The following is a 22,395-nucleotide window of genomic DNA, read 5'->3' as shown; positions in this document are numbered from 1 at the left end:
CGTGGCATCCCACAGAAACACACATGCGTTAACAATGAAGCATACTTTAAATTGACTGTATGCTTTACTGCATGCAACACAATGTGCGGATAACGTGCACCACCGCTTATTGATTAGTACTGTGCTCCTACTGTTACAAGGAATGCAATGTGAACATCGCCAACACCTTGTTGAAGCACATTTTGATGTAATTACAGCATTCACTCTTCTTGGGTACAAACCTGCCATAAAGAAAATCTGATAAACGCCAAATAAAGTTCAGCTGTCCTAATAGGATTTTCCTGACTTTAAAGCCTTGTACACACATTTGAGAAATTAGACCAGCAAGGGATCGTTACTCAATCCCTCAAGCAACAGTGTGGGGCAGACACTGTACAGACTGGTTGCTAGACTCTAAGCTAGCATTGTGTTTTGTTGCTTTGCGGAGGGCTGATGGAGCGAGCCAGAGATTGGTGGACCTAATCCACCTGGCGCATCGCTGTCTGTGGAAATAAGGGGGAGGGGTTGCTGTATACATGCTAGATTCTATTATGCAAATGTCTGCAGCTTAAAAACAGAGCAATGGAGTAAAGCAGTTAGGACATTGGTCCTTTTCAGGCTGCATATATTTGCATACAAATTAGGACAAAATGGGTATCAACTTAGAATTCCTTGCATTCCATTGATCATCCTTAATAGTTTGGTGTGAATTGAAAATTGAAACCTAATTATATTAAAACTAAACTACAAAATAGCCTGTGCAGATCAGATTTATGTGATATAGATTCTTCAATGGTCTTCAAATGCATTATAACAATATGTGCATGGGAACCAAAGCAAGAAAAGCAGTTGTAAACAATTAAAGCACCAGAAGAACTAAAGCCATTTAAACCACATCCTTTGCATGACAGGTCAAGCCTCAATGCTGTTACAAAGTGTAGCTAGCCTTCAGACTAGCAATATGTTTTGTTGCTATGCAGCGAGAAAAAGGCCGTCAGAGCAGCACACAATGGAGCAGCATGGGGAATATATAAAATATACAGGATATATATAAAATAAAAAAACAGCTTGACAAATGTCTTATAAGGAGTTGGCAAGTGTTGATGGGCATTGAAGGAGTCTGGAGGACTGTCCAAAAAGGAAATGACTAGAAACACTTTTGAAAGAGTGTATTAGCATTTCATAGGCAGTTGACAAGCTTTCAACAAATACCTGCTTGCTTTCAAATGTTTGGTAACTGCTATGCACATGCAGGGCAGTTTGAGGCACTGATCAGAAGACCTTTGAACCAGACCTACATTTTTAACCCAGAACAACTACGTAAAACTTGACTACATGCTTTGTTATAGGCATGACTCAAAATCTACAAAAAAACCATACATGACACTGGGAAAAAAAACTACCATTACATACAAAAAAGGAATAGTTATCATTCCGTTAGCTAAGGTAGGAGGGGTTCCCTAGAAGCAACTGCAGAGAAGTCTAGCCATCACCCTGCAGCCTTCGGTCATTCCACACCCGTCACCCTGGTTGGCTGCATCACACTTGGCCTATGCTCCACTATAGAGGCCAAAAAGCAGCCCCATCGGACAAGATGGGAAGCGGTCTTCTGGTTTCAGATGTATTTCCATCAGACTTGGGGAACCTGCAGGCCACAGCACAGACTCATGTGATAAAAGTCATCAAGTATGACCATACTTTCTGAGTTAGAAAGTCACACACATTTGTTAGCTGCATTTTGTGAAACTAATGCTACTGAATTGTAGAATGGAGTAACAGGTCACCTGGGATACTGCCCTCATGGTTCAGTCACTACAGTACTTTGCAGTTATTAAGCTTTCGTATTACTCTGTATGTGAAGCACACTGCTACCTATGAAAAATACCTATAAAAGCCCTGTGCCATCAGCTGCAGATTTTGTCTTCATTTAACACCACTGCACATAGAAAATGAAGAATCATTACAAAACAACTGCTTCTAAAACTTAAAGCGTATTAAAAATAACTGACAGCACATATGCATTCACCATGTTTTAAAAAGCATCCTAAAAAGAGGCAGGTAAGAACCATATTTAACATGCACTTATTCTGTATTGTTTGACACTGTGGCATAACCAATAGCAATGTGGAAGCCTCTTAATGCTGAGTGTGCTGCTGACTAGAAAATATCAGATTTAACATTTTCAGGCTAATGGAAACTGATTTTGACTACAGCTTTTAGTCAAACTGGGAAGTGACAGAACATTTAACAAACAGTGTCTGATTAAATCACCTATCCCTGTATGTTAGTGCTGTAAGACCCCACTGAAGGACATCTATGCATTAATTAAGGTCACTGCTAACACATTTTAAGACTGAAAATAATATTGGGCAGTGGACTAAACAAGCACATAGGGAAAAAAGCCTTCCATTTGTTTTCTTATATATTCATTAAATTAAATGCAGAAAAAAGCTGGCTTTTAAAGAAGGAAAAATAAATAAAGCAGAATAGACTTTATTAGGTAATCATTTAATGGGCGTTCTTTTACAATTCAGTGTCACATGATCCCATCCCAGCTTCCCAATATTACTGAATGAGTCCTCGATGGGGTACATCATATGGGAGATGCTATGTATACACTGTAAAGACTACAGGATGTATCACATTGCGGACATGCAGCAGATTACACCTCCCTTGCTAGAAGGTTATCTATTTTCCCATCTGAATAATCTGTTGAGCACAGCAAAGGTGCCAGGAAAAAAAAATCATTATAAGTCTCTAATCTTATACTGGAAATATGTGAACTGCATTGCCCAAAAATAAAGCAGCTAATATGATAAACCCTACAGGTCGAACTGCAGCGTGACAGCTATATTTTCCTGTATCGGAAGAAGCATAAATCCAAGCAGCATGCAGCTGAACAGATGGAGAAGAAGGATTTCTGGAAGGGGTAAATTATCTCCAGGAACCTCTGCTTTCCAAGAACTCCCAGAGAGCTTCAGCTACATACGATGCGTAGAAGGTTATGGTCCACTGTAGGCAACAAGCATATTCCCTTCAGTACATACAGAACTCAGGAGAGTATGTCTTGTCACTGAATAGTATGCCAATTGAGAAAGGCTAGTCTGTTAAGTAGCAGGCACCCAATGTACTGAACTGCAGACATCACAGGGGGATTCAAACAGCAGGGAGGATGGAAAAGACAAATGAGAAAACAGACAGTAAATTGAGACTTGCTTATCCAAATAAGTATCCCATTTATATCTGAAATTTCACCGACACATGAAGGATCACTATTCCCTTGCATTCATCCCATAATGGAGTTTGACTAAATGTCACTTCAGTACACAGAGGTCAGCAATGTAAGATTTCACAGTACCCATCACTGAAGAGTGACAGGCACTACCTAAATGTGTCTGAGGCAAGGAGAGGTTAAGCAGATGAAAATTCCTCCACACTGCAGCTTCCTACCTCTGTAAAATGCTCACACAACTGAAAGCACATGTAACACTGTTTAGTATATTTCATCCTGTATTCTGTTTCACAAATGTCTTATTTTATTTCCAGCAGTAAACATGGCTTCTGCATTTCTTTCCAGAAGTAATAGGATTGCTGCCCACATGAGGCGAGTATTCAATGGTTTTGATGCAGGAAATCCTCAATGCTCAGCTATAACTGCACAACAAATGCCTCCCATTAGCCCTATTCAGGGACTTCCTTTGTTTCTATGTGTAATCAAATCCTTAAAAAAAAAGTCTAGACCTAGCTCTCACTATAGCTAGAGGTTAATTATTACATTTGTCAGTGCTTTGTAAATAGGCTTTATGAATAGAATGTGGAAGTGCAGCTGTAGCTCAGAATCCTATAATCTGCACATAAGGCTGAGCTGACTGCAGGAATGTATTCTTTGGCTTATGTAGATGCAATGCATTATATTTACACGATGAACGTATGCAAAACATTACTCAGATGCTGCATTCCTCCTTATTGCTGTCTTTTAAAAAACGGCCATGGCCACTGTGAGGCTTTCTACCAGCAGATATTGGCTGACAAACAACATACATAAGGTTCTACTGCTCAAAATATCAATACCTGCTGTACTGGCTGATTCATTACATTCTCAAATTAATCAATGTCAGTCCTGAAAAAAGAGGCGGTACCAATATGATATACTCCAGTCAGAAGAAGCTTTGACCTTCTAAATGGTGATGAAAACTGCTCATACTATGACCCTTTCCTCATTTGACTACACCAACACAATTTCCAGCTGTTGATTGAACCTATTCAAATAAAGCTATACAATTCAGATATCAATGCAATTCAAAACTGCAGGTCCCTCTGGTGGAGAAGGTGTTAAAATCACTTCAGCATGACTGCATTATGTGGAATGTATGCCCTTTACTGAAGTCCAAAAGGGGTTCTGGAGTTGAAAAAGGCATGGTATTTTAAATCTGCAACAAAGTACTACATGAACGGAACTAATGCCAACAGGTTTATTCTGCTAACAGCAAGGAACCATCAGGAGGAGTATCTGGATGATGGGCAACCAATCACAGCAATTCTTATTAATTGCACTACAAACAATGTGACATATACATATAGGATTATATGTTGTAGGTGACACACACAAACTAAATAACCCTTTTGGGCTTTCAAACAGGATGAGAACAATGTGCAGCAAGTCAAAACAACCAATCAGAAGTCCTATTTTACTGAAATTACTTAGTTGAGCTGAAATTGGGTTCTTATGAGTTAGTGTATTTTACACACCACTGCTCTTTACTCTGCCTTATCACATGTACACAGTCAATAATATTGATATAAAATTATTAGCTGGATTTTCTAAACTTTGTCCTGAACTTCCGTAGCAACTTTTTCTGTGCAGTTCTCTTAACAGTAACGCTATGTGAGCAGACAGACTTCTAGAAAGTCTTGCAGCACAGCTATAAACACATTAGCAAGCTCAATAGATCCAGTGAAGACAAATCACCCACAATAAATGAAAACAGCTTGCACACTCACAGTTGGAAATAAACTTTGAGAACCAAACTCAACTGTGAAGCAATGTACAGCCCTACAGATTAAACATATTACAAGTTAACAAGTCACATTCTCACTTCAGCAAGACATCAACCATCTTCAGCTATACTCAATATTTATTTGTACTACCTTAAATAAAAACCTACGGAAATATTTGTAAATCCAGATTTAAAGAGAAAATCAGTGTATTGCAGGGAAAACGAGATCATAAATACAGTATTTTGAAATATTTACTATCTCTGAAGAACCTAAAACTTTACCAGGACATCAAAGTAATTATCACAACTGCTTATCTGGTGCGAATGATTTAACTGACAACTTGTTTCCAGCATTTTTAAATAGTGCCCAAACCATATTACTTACCTGTCAGAAACTGAACAGAGAGAGATCATGGTGAAGAACTCAGAAACCAGCGGCAGGTGAATGAGAACAAGCAATCTTCTGCTTCCTGCAATGAATTCACCTCCACCTGATGGCAGAGAAACAAACAGAGCAGGCATTTCCTTACGAGTGCACATAGGGGGAGACAGCATATACGTGAAGATGCAGCTTTGCAAGGCTTGCTCCAGAGCAATGAGCTAGTGTGATTCACAGGTTGGTTTGACGAGAGTGTGGTGGAACAGGTCACGGAGTGAAAAGCCAGCCTCCTGATCTCCGTTATTCTGCAGATGCTGCATGTCAGTCACATTTATACCCCAGATATAGCCAATTTGTAGTGCAGGGGTTAACCACCGGAGTGCAGATAGAACATGGAACAGCACTAAATTTATCAGGCATTACGTTTCCTTTCTTTACTTCCAAATACTTCCCCCTCCCCCTTCCACCACAACCACTCCAGTGGATTGGTGCTGCTTCTGATTGTTTCTCCCAACTTGGGGGCGTGCGTACTGTGTGCTGACAGAGGGGTAGAAGGGTGGGAGCTGGGGTGCAGATTGCCCCTGCCGTCAAAGGGAAGCAAAGTCAGCAATCGGCGTTGATGACGCTGCACTGGCAGGAGAGCCAATCACATCCTTCCTGCCCCTGGCAGCTGAAACCTCATTTCTGCATTTATCCCAATGCAGGCTAAGGCAAGAATGGAGCGCAGACAGATAGAGAGAAGAGGAAAAGAGAAAAAAAAATGCACAGCACTCGATAGGCATCAATAACTGATTTCACTGAAAGGGAATGAGAAGAGCATCAGTCTCTGCAAGCTGTGGACTCTCAAAACTCATACTGCCTGCTTTGTCTAACTCCTCTCCCAGATAAAGAAGGAAAAGATAAAGGGGGAAGGGAATGTGAAGCAGCCAATGCAACTTAGCTGGAAGCTTTGAGCATTAACCCCTAGAGGGAAACGAAAAGAGGAGTGGGAGGGGAGCTGTGTGAATACATAGGAGCACTGCATCACGCTAATGTTCAGCTCAGAACAGTATGCGTCAGCAGTACATCCACGTTCTGACTGAAGGACGAAAGGATGAGAGAGCAGCCTGGCTGGTTGGCTGCTGCTTCCAATACCAAGCAAACAGGGAGAGAGGAGGACTATTAACACAGAAAAATGCTACAGGGCTCTGATATCGTTGCCTCTGCTGATGCCTGCTCTCCTGCTGCTAGAACTGGACAAGAATTTAAAGGTAAAACGTGGAGAAGCCCTCAACTCACTACCTCACAACAAAAGGAGCTACAGTGGGATTTCCAAAAGGCAGGAGACGAAAGCCTGTGAAACCTGTCCCTTCTGCGGACCAATCTCGAACCAAGGGCTCAGCACTAAGGTGTATGTGTGTGTGGTTTCCTCTCCAGCGTACTTTCTACCAGCCCTCGATCTGACCCCCCTTTACTTGCTCTCCTCTGAGATACTGGCGGATTATTGCTAAGTGTGCAAGAGGCAGGCTGCAGCTGCTGTATCTACAGCTTGGAAAGCAAAGCTAGTATTTAAAAAAAAAAAAGAAAAAAAGAAACAGCCAGCGAGGAAAGAGAAAAAAAAACAGCAGTCAATGCCTGCAATGTGCTGCCTTGCTCTTTGTACAAATCAGAATCCTGCAGACAGTCTGTCTATCGTAGGAATACCCATGGAATATTAGGAGACTGAGGAACACAGCGCCCTTCAAAGGGAATAACAGGAGCTTGAAAGATTTGGAATTACATTTTATTTGCATTTTTCTCAAAATCTACTGAATGCTGCATCTCGGCTTCTCTTAGAAATGGATAATCTTCGGTGTTCTGTCGGAGACAGCAGTGGAATCCAAGGACGAATAGCTCAACTGCAAAAGGCACCAGTCCCAGGGGAGCAACAGAATGATGCACCTGCATAGCCAAGAGGGCCTCACTCCCAGGTTACATTTCCCTTAATTTATTTTTCCCTATTTGGGATTTACTAAAGGAGCCATTTTGCCTCAACATCATCACATGCCTGTTATCTTCTGTAATTCTTTTCAGTAATTGAGAAATCTATGGAAAGACTGATAAACGCAACCCTCTGTCGTGCTGGACAGAGGCACGAGGAATTAAAAATGGTCTTCTATCCCTAGGTAAATGTAATTGAAACTATTTTAATTTACCTATATAATGCATCATAATTTGCTGTTTATCTCTTTAAAAGCCAGTTGTTTGACTGTCTAATATCTCTCTACTGACCACCGCTCCCACCTGAGTATAGATGGAAAAGGGAATTTGCAGCCTCCTGAAGCCTGGGTAGGGCCAAGTTCTCGGTTCCATGCCAAGTCCCAGACGATGGTGAATTATGAACGTGCCACATCATGAATTTCTTGTGGCTGGTAACTGTGCACCATACCTGGAAGGCCGTCCTGTTCTCTGTAATCTACCTCATGGTGCAAGTGTGGATCCCCTGTGAAGCATTTTCAGGGCAGCAAAACTGCCCTTCTGTCTGTTCCTGCAGCAACCAGTTCAGCAAAGTAGTCTGTACGCGCCGTGGCCTGTCTGAAGTACCGCAAGGTATCCCATCTAACACACGGTACCTCAATCTCATGGAGAATAATATTCACATGATTCAAGCGGACACTTTCCGGCATCTCCACCATTTGGAGGTGCTGCAACTTGGTAGAAACATTATCCGTCAAATAGAAGTCGGGTCTTTTAATGGTCTGGCCAGCCTCAATACTTTGGAGTTGTTTGACAACAGACTCACAGTAATCCCCAGCGGGGCTTTCGAGTATCTTTCTAAGTTAAGAGAACTGTGGCTCAGGAATAACCCCATTGAGAGTATCCCACCCTATGCTTTCAATAGGGTGCCATCACTGATGCGCCTGGACCTAGGAGAACTTAAAAAGTTGGAATACATTTCCGAAGGAGCTTTTGAGGGATTGTACAATCTTAAGTACCTTAACCTTGGAATGTGTAATATCAGAGACATGCCAAACCTCACGCCCTTGATAGGATTAGAGGAACTTGAGATCTCTGGGAACAACTTTCCTCAAATTAAACCTGGATCTTTCCATGGTTTGAGAGCACTAAAAAAGTTATGGATTATGAACTCACAAATAAACACCATAGAGCGCAATGCTTTTGATGATCTGACATCCTTAGTAGAACTGAACTTGGCTCACAATAACTTATCCTCCCTTCCACATGACCTCTTTGCTCACTTGAGGTACTTAGTGGAGCTGCATTTGCACCACAACCCATGGGACTGTGATTGTGATGTTCTTTGGCTTTCTTCCTGGCTCAGAGAATATATTCCTACCAACTCCACGTGCTGTGGTCGCTGTCATTCCCCACCGCACATGAAGGGGAAATATGTGGTTGAGGTGGACCATTCGTCATTTCAATGCTCAGCCCCTTTTATTATGGACGCGCCAAGGGATTTAAATATCTCAGAAGGAAGGGTGGCAGAACTTAAGTGTAGAACTTCAGCCATGTCATCTGTTAGGTGGATGCTACCTAATGGTACTGTGTTAAGCCACGCTTCCAACCATCCACGAATCACTATATTGAATGATGGGACGTTGAACTTCTCTCATGTGCTGCTCACTGACACTGGGGTCTATACATGCATGGTAACCAATGTGGCGGGAAACTCCAATGCTTCGGCCTATCTGAATGTCAGTACTGCAGAGCTCAACACTTCCAACTACAGCTTCTTCACTACGGTCACTGTGGAGACCACGGATATGGCTCCTGAGGACATCTCTATGATAATCAAACCGGTGCCAACCACATCCACAGGGTACCAGCCAGCATATACTACTACCACCACAGTGCTTGTCCAGACCACCAAAATGCCCAAACAGGTGGCTGTGCCAACTCTGGATGCTGGAGATAAAATGCAAACTAGCCTGGATGAGGTAATGAAGACCACCAAGATAATTATTGGCTGCTTTGTGGCAGTCACACTGTTGGCAGCTGCCATGTTAATAGTGTTTTACAAACTACGAAAGCGGCATCAACAAAGGAGCACTGTGGCAGCTGCGCGGACTGTCGAGATAATCCAAGTGGATGAGGATATCCCTAGTGGGAGTCCCACAGGTGAGGGGGCAGTTATCTTGCCAACCATTCACGACCATATGAACTTTAACACCTACAAGCCAGCACATCATGGGGCCCATTGGACGGCTAACAGTATCGGTAATTCTCTACACTCCACAATTACCACCATCTCTGAACCTTATATAATTCAGACCCACACAAAAGAGAAGGTACAGGAAACTCAAATATGACTTTTTTTCAAATTAAAATGCAATAGAATGCACAAAAAGACAGCAACTTTTGTACAGAAAGAGAGAGACAATTTTGTTTTCTTGTAAATGCTTATATATTAAATCTATGGGCTGATGACAGAAACAGATTATATTAAAATTTAAAACTATTTTCTAACTTGTAAGTTCTATTTAAAGAGGCGTTATGAAGGATAGGCAGAGCATTATATAAGATATGCTGTTAATTGTGCCATAATGACTAAAATTCAAGGCTGAGCCCTGTTTTAATTAGAAAGCAAACATGATAAGTCCTTGAATGCAATCTGCTGTTTTTCAGAAAACGTTGCTGCTCAGATACATGAGCAGCACCTAGTTTCTAAGGAAATTTTTTTTGTTAAGAAGTCCCAGATCAATCTTTGCAGGTTTACCTTAATTAAAAAAGTAAAAAGCACCACAAATTTGTACTGTGCCAAAACATTAAAAAATTAAATGCAATAAAGGATCTTTTTTGGAGACTTGGAGGAAAATAATTTGTTATGCCATTAATTTTATTAGATATTTCTTAAGTTATTTATATACAAGATATGGAGACACCTCACATAGCTAACGGTGTCCGCATTGCCTCTGATTCCCAATTCACTACTACATAAAGGGAATAGGAAGATTATTGGGGGAGAGGAGGGGGGGGGGGGGTGAAAGAGTTTTGCTCTGGTATACACATCTATGGCAAAGACACGATGCAGGATGCTAAAGAGCTGGCGCATCTTTCCACTCTGCACCAAACTCCTGCAGATCTAATTAACCCTTTGCCAGGCTACTGATGTTTCTGGATGAGAAAGTGATTTGTGGTAACAGCATGAGCAGCAAGGATGATTGGGTTTCAGGGTGAATTACCTGTTTGTGTGTAAAACCTTTGCATCTGAAAAGATCTGCAGTGCACTTATGTGTAACATTCCCTTCAGAACAGAAGGGGTTAAGCAAGGGTTTGATATATGCTGCTAGTTAACTCAGAGTCTGCAAATGCAAGGTTATAAGGAGAGCGATGGCTGTCAGTTAACTGTCGACTGCTGATTAGTCTTTTGCTGCAGTAAAATGACAATGTGGAAGATCCCATGAGTAGTAAATAACAGCGTGTATATGTAACGACAAGGCTTACAACAATGTCATCATAGGGATATAAAGCAATGGTTAATATGTCATGATTAGCTAGCTATTTTGGGCTAAGGAGTAACAGACTGTAATTGGAATATGGTCTGTGCTCATGTTGCAAGAAATATATATTGCGGTTTCCCTTTCCCATCGAGAGAGGGCTGTAATTCATTGTACTGTAGTGTGTGCTGCAGGCCCCTTCTTGTGGTAACAGCTAATACCGAGATCTTTGCAGATAAATCCTAGCAACCGGAAATGGGGTGGAAAACACTTTTGCTTGTTGTCTATCTGCATTGAATAAAAAGCATCTCTACTTGCTGCTATGGAGAGAAATGCTTCTTTCTTTGTAATGCTAGAATAAGGGACTGGTGTTGGATGACCCATTCATCCTGGTAGTGCAAAACTGCTGTGATGATTATAAAAGAATCAGAGGATTGATAAGAGACTGTTCATTATCTCCCAGGCATTAATAATACAAAATTGAATGTTTAATACAGAAAGAATGCAAGTTACAAAGAGCATCTTGTGTGCTATGAGAATTCATGTGAATCATACATAATCAAAAGCTTCCTTTATATATTACCAAGTAGCACTACAAATTACAGTGCAACTCTGAAACATAAACTGCACCAGTTTGTAAGAGTTTAGCTACAAGGTCACCTGGAGTTCTACCCACCCAAAGACATGACTATTTCTGGTGCCTGCTTACTATTAACAGATGTCACCTCTCAGCAAACCTCTGTCCCTATATACTTGTCTGTTGTCCATTTTGTTCTCCTTAGGGACATATTTAATGCTGTTGCATGGAAGTCTGTATAATGTGTTCATATATGCCATTCTGTGGACATTTATGCCTGTGGATAGTGTGCCAAAATCTCAGAGTTTACTGGGTTGATTTGTCATATGTGCCCATGATTAGGCACAAAAAACTGGAAAAATGAAAGTTTATCACAACAGATTAGCAACTATACCAATGTAAGAGAGGCTTTTGATGCAGATAGCCATGTAATACTCTAATGAAAACTAAGTAAGAAAAGATTAACAGTTATTGAAAACACCACCTATGACAGTTTGGCCTGTGTTACATTCCTTGTCCTGTAGTCAACTACAATACATTAGTATTTGTGAATTTGTAATGCCTGGTATACACCATGCGATTTCCTGTGACGTTGACACGTCGAATCGATTATTTACGACAGGTCTGATCAGGTCTACAATCAATTTTTTTACAGAAGTGATCGGAAATTCGTTCATAAAAACGATCGCAAATCTGATCAGACCTGTCAAAAAGTATTGATTCGACGAGGCCATCTGACAGGAAATTGCATGGTATGTACTAGACATTACAGGCACTTAACATAGTATACAGAAAGCTGCAGTTGAAAGCTGGTAAACAACTCTAGACATAGCGTAATCTTGACGATATACTTCTTCAATTAGGTGTTACTGCATATGAGTACTAGCCATTGCCAAGCTATTGCTAGGCTGTAGCACAAACCACATCAGTGGTGGGTGGGATGCAGAGAAAGGCTAGCAGACTTTCTTCCTTCCTGTGCATGGCAGCAATATTTGGTGACATTAGCTGCATCAACTCTATCACTGCATCATGACAATAACTTGGCATCATTCTGCTAACAATGGTTTCCATTACTAATATGACATCAGGCTGTGGCAGGACACTACACCAGAACACTGCAGTTATGACAACATAGCCTAATTTTGCCTCTTAATATCGGGCAGGTATAGGCTGTGAATCTGGACCAGATTTTCAAACAACACAGCTGATGCACAGGTTTCACAGCACTCCTTGTTTACCAAGACAGTGAAGGAAAAATGTAGCATCAGAGATCGGAGTAAAATGCAGGGCTGTAAGTCACTTGTAAAGTTGTCTTTACCAAAAGCACACAACCATAAATCTTCTGAAATCAGATGTTAATAAATGCAGTTATGTGCATCTATTTAGTAAACATAGAAACTCTCAGGAACCAAGGAATGATTTAGCATTACAGAAAGCAAGCATTCCAAATGTCAGCTGTTGCAATCTTCCAAGTTAACCTCAATTAACATAAGTCATGAGAGGCAGGAAGACACTTCTTTCAACACCAACTAATGAAGGAAAAAAAAGACTGGGCCTCATACAGAGCCTTTACGTGTTTTACGCAAATGTCACACTCCTAAAAACTCAGCATTTTACTGTTGGGCTGCCCTCACTCCACTAATACGCAGCATACAGCTTTTGAACTCTTTCACACAAGAGATTTTTAGCATCACTGCACTTCCCATGTCACAGCATGAAGCTACCACATAGTGGAGGCCACCAATGAAACAATGATGCAGCTAGACAAAGCTCTTCACAGTCACACAAAAACTCAACTAAAGCACTGCTCTGCCTTAACTCAAAAAGTCTGAGAAGGTATGGCAGTGAAAAGTGCAAGTTCAGTTCAAAATCAGTGTGAGGTGTGAATCACTTTGGTCTACTGTGTCTGATATGTAAGGGCCAAAAAGTACTTACATCTGAATAATCTGACCTGTTCAATTAAGATGGCCATACACTTATCGATTTTTGTCTTCACTACCCACACGATCCGATCAAATCTGCTAGAAATCAATGCAGCGGTTAGCTCGAACGATTAATACAATTTGGCCTTGTATCAAACTATTAAACTGGTCAAACGCTCCGGGCAGAAGATATGGATAGGGAGCTGGTTGGGAGAGGCTGCAAATCAACGGCCCATAGCATTGCTCTGCACTAAACAGTGCAACAATATGGGTCAATAGAACTTTAATATATTTCATGCTGAAATCTATTACAAACCTATGGCTAGTGTGTGGAAGTAATGGATCCCTCTCTTAGACCAAATTTAATGACAGGTATTTATCTGTTGATGGTCGAATCTGTGGCCATCTACAAGTGCATGGTCACCTTTACAACAAACCTGCGTCAAAAATTAGTGTCTGCTAAAGCCACATACACAAGCTCAACAAAAATCTTTTAAATGCACGACAATCAAACAAATTGAAGAAGTTGGACAACTTTTGTCAAGACTACAAGGCGTTATCACTGATAAGAGGCGACCAACGGCTGGTAAGACGCAGCTGCATCTTATCAGTCGTTGGTCACCTCTTATCAGTGATAACGCCTTGTAGTCTTGACAAAAGTTGTACAACTTCAAGTTGTTTGATAATCGTGCATTTAAAATACTTTTATTGAGCATGTGTGTGGGCCTTAAGGGGGCAGCTAAATTAAGTGCAGCCTAAACTGGCTCTCTAGCTTGTGGTGATAAACAAGGCTGTAACTGTCTTCCAGGGCTTTGTGGTCTCCTCCTTTACTGCATAGTACAGCAGTATTACCACACCCCACCCACCAGATGATAAACCAGTTCTTAACTGAAGCAGAGACAAGCTTATCCTCACACAATAACATGGCATGAGAATGCCCCAATCCACCAAGCTGAAATAGGACTATTCTCCAAGAGTCAGGGGATTGTATTGGAATTGGGGCTGCACAGGGCATGGCCACTACCTTTTTTCATGGGTCTGTGTGTGTGACTGTGGTTGGTGGTGGAGAGGGAATCAGTCCCAGTCCCTTACAAGCATATCCTGACTGCACAGTGACCGCTACAGGTATATATGGCACTTGTTTTTCCCAAATCAGCACTACAAAGAGAATAAAGCCCAGGACAAACTTTCAATTTTGATTGACCAATTACTGACCTATTTTTCCACCTCTATGTAGTATGAGGGTCAACAGATATTGTACACTATGAGCAGATTGTGTACGTAATCTTCCATACTACACTGAGGTGGTAAAATTGGTCAGTGATTAACCAACCATAATTGAAAGTGTGTACTGGGCTTTAGGCCTGGGACCTACTGGCCGCACTTTTCTAAGCGCTTGTGTTTTGTAAAGCTCTTGCTAATGTAATGCTATGGGTTATTTAAAAAAAATCATCTCTCAATTGGGATCTCACACATAGCATTATATTACCAAGAGCTTTCCGACATCGTTGGGTCCCAAGCCTTAGGGTGTATACAATTCAATTTTACCCGTAATGACCACTGTATAAGGCTTAAAGTGAACCTGAGGTGAGTTATATGGAAGCTGATATTTTTACTTCCTTTTAAACAGTACCAGTTGCCTGGCTGTCCTGCAGATCCTCTGCCTCTAAAGGTGGCCATACACTGGCCCGATTCGCGGCCGTTTCGACAGCAGATTCGATCCTGGGATCGAATCTGCTGCCAATCGTTCGCGAGTAAACGCACCCGCCGATCCGATTTCCTCCCGAAATCGGATCGGTCCGTCGATCGCGCCGTGCGGGAAATTACCCTCGATCGCCCGCGGGTAGGCAGCGCGTCGCTAGCGGCGGCCGATCCGATCAGGTATACATTACCTGACGCTGGCTCCCGGGCATCTTCTCCGCGCTCCCCGGCTCTGTTCCGGCTCCATCCCGGCGCTTCCTGTGTCACTGCAGTGACCAGGAAGTTCAAATAGAGGGCGCTCTATTTGAACTTCCTGGTCACGGAGTGACACAGGAAGCGCCGGGATGGAGCCGGAACAGAGCCGTGCAGCGCGGAGAAGATGCCCGGGAGGCAGCATCAGGTAATGTACACGGGGGACAGGCGGCAGCAGCAGCTCAACAGATTGTGATCGGTTTCAGGCTGAAATCGATTCACAATCTGTTTGCAGTAAAGGCAGCCATACGATCCCTCTCTGATCAGATTCGATCAGATAGGGATCTGTCAGCTGGTCGATCTAATGGCAAATCGACCAGCGTATGGCTACCTTAATACATTTAGCCAAAGACCCTGAACAAGCATATACCGATAAGGTGTTTCTGACATTGTCAGATCAGCTGCATGCTTGTTTCAGGAGTTATTCTGGCACTACTGGAGCCAAATAGACCAGCAAGGCTGACAGGCAACTGGTATTGTTTAAAAGGAAACAAATATGGCAGCCTCTATATCACTCTCACCTTGGGTTCCCAGCTAAAAATTATTAGGAATGCTTACACTCTCACTACACCATAATATGCCAGCTGTGTGCTCAACTTTCTCTTTCCCGATAACTCGCAGGCACAGCATCAAAATCTCACAGGCAACTCTAAAAAGAAGATTCTAAAATATTTGCAACATGACCCAGTGGACAGTTACTGTAGTAAAGTATAGCTTAGCTATCAATCTCTCTAGAAAAATAAAGAAAAGCCTGCATTATACAGAGTAACAAATCCCTACTTAGGTTACAGATGTGCTCATTTTAAAATCCGTAGCCAGCATCCAAATGTTTGTAGACAAGTTGCCTGGCCATTAAACTAATATCTGAAATCAAACTTTTTTTCACTGGGAAATTGTCCCGTCTCCTTCCTCTCAATGTTGCAGTGGCTGTTCAGCTGAGCATTATGCTAGGTACACACCATACAATTGTCTGTTAGATTTACCTGCCAGTTACATTTTTTCCAACATATTGGAAAAAAAAATCTATCTGGCAGGTAAATCTAACAGAAAATTGCATGGTGTGTACCTAGCATTATTAGACTCTCCTCAGAGCTAAAGCAGTCAGCAAGTTTTTTTTATCACAGTAGAGGCTACGTTTAGATTTGGACTGAATAGACTGCAAAGAGAGGGATATGGAGACTGCCAAATTTATTTCCTTTTAAGCAATACCAGTTGCCTGGCTAGCCTGCTGATGTTCTGCCTCTAACACTAGCCATAGACCCTGAAACTGGATGTCTGATTTGACTGGATTAGCTGCATGCTTGTTTCTGGTGTTATTCAGACACTACTGCAGCAAAATGGATCAGCAGGGCTGCCAAACAACTGTTATTGTTTAAAATGAAATAAATATGGCAGCCTCCACATTCTTCTCACTTCAACTATCCTTTAAGGAAGTTAGTCTAAACTAATTTCCTATTTCTGTGCACAGTAGTGATAACACCGTATTTGAACTTTGCTTTTGTAATATGAGCAGAATAAGTAAAAGTATCATGGCTGACGAGGATATGCCATAATTTCAAAACCGATTTGTAGGGCTCTCTCCAATACAGCAACTAGCTCAAATATATTTGAATCAAGGTCCCCAAAATCTAACAAGCCAGATTTTGTTCCCCAGTATTTAGACACAGTGTGGATGAGCATATGTCATTGGTGGAGATGCTCTCACTTTCTGTCCTGGCTTGTAGTATGACAGAATTAAAAATATTTATTACACATCACTATGTACTGATCAAAGACAAGCTTATGCTCTTATTTGTTGGACACTTCGCAGTAAGCAGTACACTCTTTTTGCATCGCAACTGCATCACTTTACCATAAAAGGGTTCTTTTGGTTTTTCTCGTGTTGCTGATGTCTGAAGCAAATTCACGCATAGTATAATACTACCCGAGTGACATTTGCCGCAGCAACCGGAAAATGTATTTTTTTCAGTAACACCAACAGCAATAGAAAAAATAATAGACAAATAACATTTATACTTTGCTTTTCTCCTGCGGACTCAAAAGGCTTGAGCTGCAGCCACTAGGGTGTGCTCAGTAGGCAGCAGCAGTGTTAGTGAGTCTAGCACAAGGACTCCTTACTGAATAGATGCTGGCTTATTTAACAGGAAGAGCAGAGATCTGAACTCAGATCACCTATGTCAGAGGCAGAGACCTTAGCCAGTACACTATGCAGCCAAAGGCTAAGTGGGGGTTATAAACAGGGGCATCCTAACAGAGTTCTTGAAGGGAACCTGAAATAAAAGGCATATGGAGGCTGCAATATTTAGTTCCTTTATAACAATACAGATTGCCTGTTAGTCATGCTGATCTTTCTAGCATCAGTATTATCGAAATCAAACATCTGAAACAAGTATGCATCTAATGCAGTCAGGCTTCAGTCAGAGGCGCCAGCAGAGTAAAATTGATCATAGGTAAATACTAGGCGCTGTACTTGGCTACAAAACTTCTGACTTACTCCTATCTGTATTATTGCCTGAGGAAGCGGGCTAGAGACCCATGAAATGCGTTGCATTTTTTTCTGGAGTACAAATTAAATCTTGTTTAAACCATACATAGTGGTTGTGTTTGGTTTTGGGGAGGTAAGTCCACCCTTGCCCCCCAACTTTTATCTGTTTTTACATATGATCAATTTTTACTCTGCTGGCGCCTCAGTTTCCATTGCAAGACTTCAGTCAGAGCACATGATCTGCATGTTTGTTCAGTGTCTATGGGTAGAAGTGTTAGAGACAGAGGCTCAGCAGGGCAGCCAGGAAATCTGCATAGTTTAAAAGGAAACAAGAGTGTCAAGGTTCCATATACCTCTCTCACTTCAGGTTTTCTTGTTTTTAACAGTTTGGTATTCTTAAAGGAAAACAAGTTCAGATTTCCTAAATAACTTATGTTTTCCAAAACAATCTCATAGAAGTCTGACAGTTCAACTAATAGGGAAAACGGTGCAAAGGAAAACCGTGTACTTAAAACAGGAACACAGCAGTAGAAAGACTATATTTATCACTATGAATAACATTTTTGCTGCTTATAGCAACCAGCTAGATCCTCCCATTCGCTCTCTCATGCTGCAGTGGAAAAATGAAAGAAAGATTCTAACTGGTTGCTATGGGGACAAGAGTTCCTTCTATCAGATGGATGGAATTTGTCATTGACTAGAACATAATATGATACACATGCCAAGTGCTGTAGATTTACACGCTTTAAATGAAAGAATCTGTAGATCTTACATGAGGATAACACCACTAAACAAATCAATCTCATCTTAATTCTATCATTACTAAAATATGGCACCCTTTATAATGCAAACATTTTGCATAACCCATACATATTGTCAATCTGCACCTCTATAAAACCAATCTAACATATCCTACAAGCTAACACTACATACAGACTTCCCTCAACTTCATCTAATAACATATTTACCAGGACCATAGATGTTTGTGGTACAGTGGTATTGTGGCAATGAAAGAAGGTATGCTTACTGTCTTTGTAAAATGGCTCATATAAGCTCTGGGAAGGAACAATGACTGCTCGGAATACAACAAAGAGAGAAAGGATATGGACTCATTCACATCAATTAGTGCAGATGGCTGTGCGATCGGAACGCAACACAATCACACGCCTTCTGCGCTGCACTGCTGATCCCATTTATTACAGTGAATGTGTCAGCGCTGTGATTTCCAAAAAATGCATGCAACAGTGCAATAGCGCATTGCACTGCTGTGCAGCGCATATGATGGTAATGGTAGAAGGGCTGTCTATGCCCTCCTACTGTTCTTGCATGTCGCACACTATACACACTGCAGAAATGCACATGGAAGCGCGTATAGAGGGAACGAGGCCTAAGGGCCAGTTTCCACTGCACACAGATTGGATGCAGAAAAACTGACTCCAATGAATGTCTATGGGTCTGTTTCCACTAAACGCAATTTTCCTGATGCAGATTTTCCCATAGGCATTCACTGGTTTTTCTGCATCCATTCTGCATCAATTCTGTATCCAACCTGCGTGTAGTGGAAACAGGCCCTAAAGGTTATTTTATATGGGCAGCTGAAGGTGGTGAATTCACTGTCTGTCAGCTGCTCTCTTGCACTGGCCAGGTGCTCGTTAGGGCTTGGTAGTGGCACTTAGACAGGCGCCGCCCCATAAAGTCACATCTGAGCAGTTATACTCAGACCCGACATGTCCAGGATCTCTGGTGCCAGTTAGTGCCACCACGTCAATCACTGATATGTGCGGTGTTACAAATGCTGCCATTCCACTGCATTTTAATTGCAACCAAGTAGCTTTCGAGGGCAGCAGACAGGGCACTGAACTGCCTGACTCGCACACAGTTCAGCCTCCCATTTTAAAGAGGCCTTAGGCAATTCATCCATGCCCATTCCATGAAAGTCCACACACTACAGCAATTTTGGAAGAATTATTTGTATGAGGAAAAGCGAATATTAGAAAACGCTATATTTTTTACTCTTTGCAGATAACTCATTGACTGATAATTTTTTTTTTAAAATCCATAACTTTGGCTTAGTTTTAGGCCTATTGCACACTGCAAGCGATTCAGATTCAGATTCCGCTTTTTAATCTGTTTTTACTTCCGATTCCGATTTGCAGTTTGCTCCCTGCACACTGCAAATCGGAATCTGAATCTGATTTAAAAACGGATTAAAAAGCGGACTCTGAATCGGAATCGCTTGCAGTGTGCAAGAAGCCTTAAACATGTCACTTAATGATCTCCCTAACTCAATAACTAACGATGAAAGTAGTTTCCGCTAGATAGTTAGGATACTAGTTAAAGACAGTGTTAGAAAGAATTAAAGATTTAGCACATTCTCATAAAAACATATATGCTGTGGTGTTTAAAGCTTGGCACAGGAATGTAGTGAATAGATTACTACTATGATGCAGACCCTGTATTAAGGCTTACCTTATAAATATAAATGTACATCTGGAAGAACAGCATACAGCACAAGCTAATGATGAATGTCCATACAGGAATTGGGTCAACACTAGGCTGTGCACAATTCATAACCTGCTGGGGTCTACGTTTCCAAAATGTATTTTATGTAATAACAGTGTGTGCTCATCAGTGCACAAACTGCTATATTCAGAACAATTAGTAGTTGGTTGATGACCATGTGATTTTAGCAATGCTGTGCAGTCAAACACCCAACTGCCCTATTTTCAAGTCCTTGAGGACCTTATCAAAATTACTGTTGCACATAAAATTACAGTATGTGGACTTTATCCAGCTTAGTATAATAATAACAGCGACAGTAAATAGGGATAAGGCTATTTTTTTCTAGCAGAACAAAAGAGCTGTAAGTGTTTTATTACAATCAGCATCCATGTGGTGGCTATTTCTTTCTCAATGCAGTAAAGGTAAATTTCATCAGCAATTAAAGCAATAAGGACAATATTTCCTTGCAAACTGGTGAAATTCAAAATGTAATTGATGCCTTTATTAACACAAGAATATCTCCCCTTGCATCAAAGCCCCAGGACAGGAAGTCAGGGAACAGACAGCTGCTACAGCCTGGGCTAAAATTCCTGGGCCTAAATGTTTGCATTACTATCAGTAACAGTGGATACATAGGATAGATATATATAATGTCAACAGCTTAAATGATACATTACTGAAAAACTGAGTTCCAGCACTAATATTCTTGGCATTCTCAATAGTATTGGGCCAGCACTGAAAAACCTGGGCATAAAGGTGGTCAAAGAGGTGAGGTTTGGGAAGGCATAATATGAAAGACAGGATAGTTTTAGTGGCAGGTTTTTGACAGGAAATCTTTGTATTGCCAAGAGTTGTGGACAAGTGAAAGGTTACTGTTAGGCAGTTAAGTTCTCGTACTGAATAGGTGCTAGCTTACTGAGCAGGCAGAGCCGAGATTTGAAGCCAGGTCGCCTGTGTCAGAGGCAGAGCCCTTAACCATTACACTATCTAGTTCCCATTCATTAATCTCCCCTCTAGGTCCACGTGATCGCCGGCATCAACGAGATGCCTGCGTCCCTTCTGATTTACCACAGCTACGCATTACTTCCTATTTAGCATACTTATTGTACTCAATAAGAAATAATATGCGATGACATCTTGTGGCCAAATAGTAAAATAACACCTACATACATTAGGTAATACAATTTTTTGAATATGTATGTCAAGACGGTATATTATAATTATATGCTTGCAATTAGTGATTGATGTCAAACTGAAAAAAATGCACCTTTATCTCCAAATAAAATTTTACCATACATTGTACTAGGGATATAATTTAAATGTTGCAATAACCAGGACAAATGGGCAAATAAAATATGTGGCTTTTATCTACATATTTACATTTTATTTTAAAACTAAAATGGCTGAAAATTGAGAAATGATTTTTTTTTCTTATTCCCATTAAAAACGCATTTAGAATAAAATAATTCTTAGCATAATGTACTACCCAAAGAAAGTCTAATTGGTGGTGGAAAAAAACAAGGCATAGATCATTTTGTTGTGATAAGTAGTAATAAAGTTATTAGGGAATGAAAGGGAGGAGCGCTGAAATGTGACAAATGTGAAAACAACCTGTGGTCTGAAATGTTAGAGTAATTAAGCTTACTAAAGCATGGCAACTGCTGATCAATTAGCTGACAGCTGGTAAATCAACTAGAGGCTTTTATTGGATACATTTAACAATGCCATTTTTATGCTACCTGTTGATGAAGCTACATGATTTTGTATGATTAAAATGCTGAACCATGTGAGAGTTCGAGGTTGCTGGCAAATTTAAAGGGATTTTTTTTTTTAACATTACGTTAAATCCACATTTTATATTTAGCACTTCCAGTAAGCTTAGTGGAGTACAATACAAATTTTGTAGAATTCAAAATGAGATCTGTTTTGTATTTATTTCTGTAAGTAGGTTATCCTCATTATTCTTAGATACAGATTGTGCCACCTTATATGCAGAAAGTGCTGCACTTCTTTGTTAGCAAGCCCATGTTTTGCAAACAAACACATGGCTTGTGTTTATTGTAGCCCTTATTCAATTAACCTTTTCTCCTAAGTTTTCTCCTAGGAAATTTTTTTTCATCTTCCGTTCGCAATGACTTTTAAGCACTCTGGCTGGATAGTGTAATGGTTAAGGGCTCTGCCTCT

At 40.9% G+C, this 22,395-nt stretch overlaps 2 protein-coding genes across 2 annotated transcripts in view; one reads left to right on the top strand and one right to left on the bottom strand.

The window, feature by feature from the left end:
* The window catches only part of SND1 (staphylococcal nuclease and tudor domain containing 1), a 977,252-nt gene that overhangs the window by 253,538 nt on the left and 701,319 nt on the right, over window positions 1-22,395 (bottom strand). The gene's annotated exons all lie outside the window — the stretch shown is intronic.
* On the top strand, window positions 5,926-10,178 carry LRRC4 (leucine rich repeat containing 4). Its single transcript, XM_068275927.1, has one exon. It carries the CDS (start codon window positions 7,728-7,730, stop codon window positions 9,642-9,644), a length of 1,917 nt encoding a protein of 638 aa, XP_068132028.1. The 5' UTR covers window positions 5,926-7,727; the 3' UTR covers window positions 9,645-10,178.

The sequence above is a fragment of the Hyperolius riggenbachi genome, chromosome 3 (assembly GCF_040937935.1).
Source record: "Hyperolius riggenbachi isolate aHypRig1 chromosome 3, aHypRig1.pri, whole genome shotgun sequence".
Lineage (NCBI taxonomy): Eukaryota > Metazoa > Chordata > Amphibia > Anura > Hyperoliidae > Hyperolius > Hyperolius riggenbachi.
This window is presented reverse-complemented; position numbering and strand designations above follow the sequence as displayed.

What these genes read in the sequence shown, in the direction of transcription:
- LRRC4 (XM_068275927.1), top strand. Translation starts at nt 7,728, where the DNA reads ATGAATTTCTTGTGGCTGGTAACTGTGCACCATACCTGGAAGGCCGTC.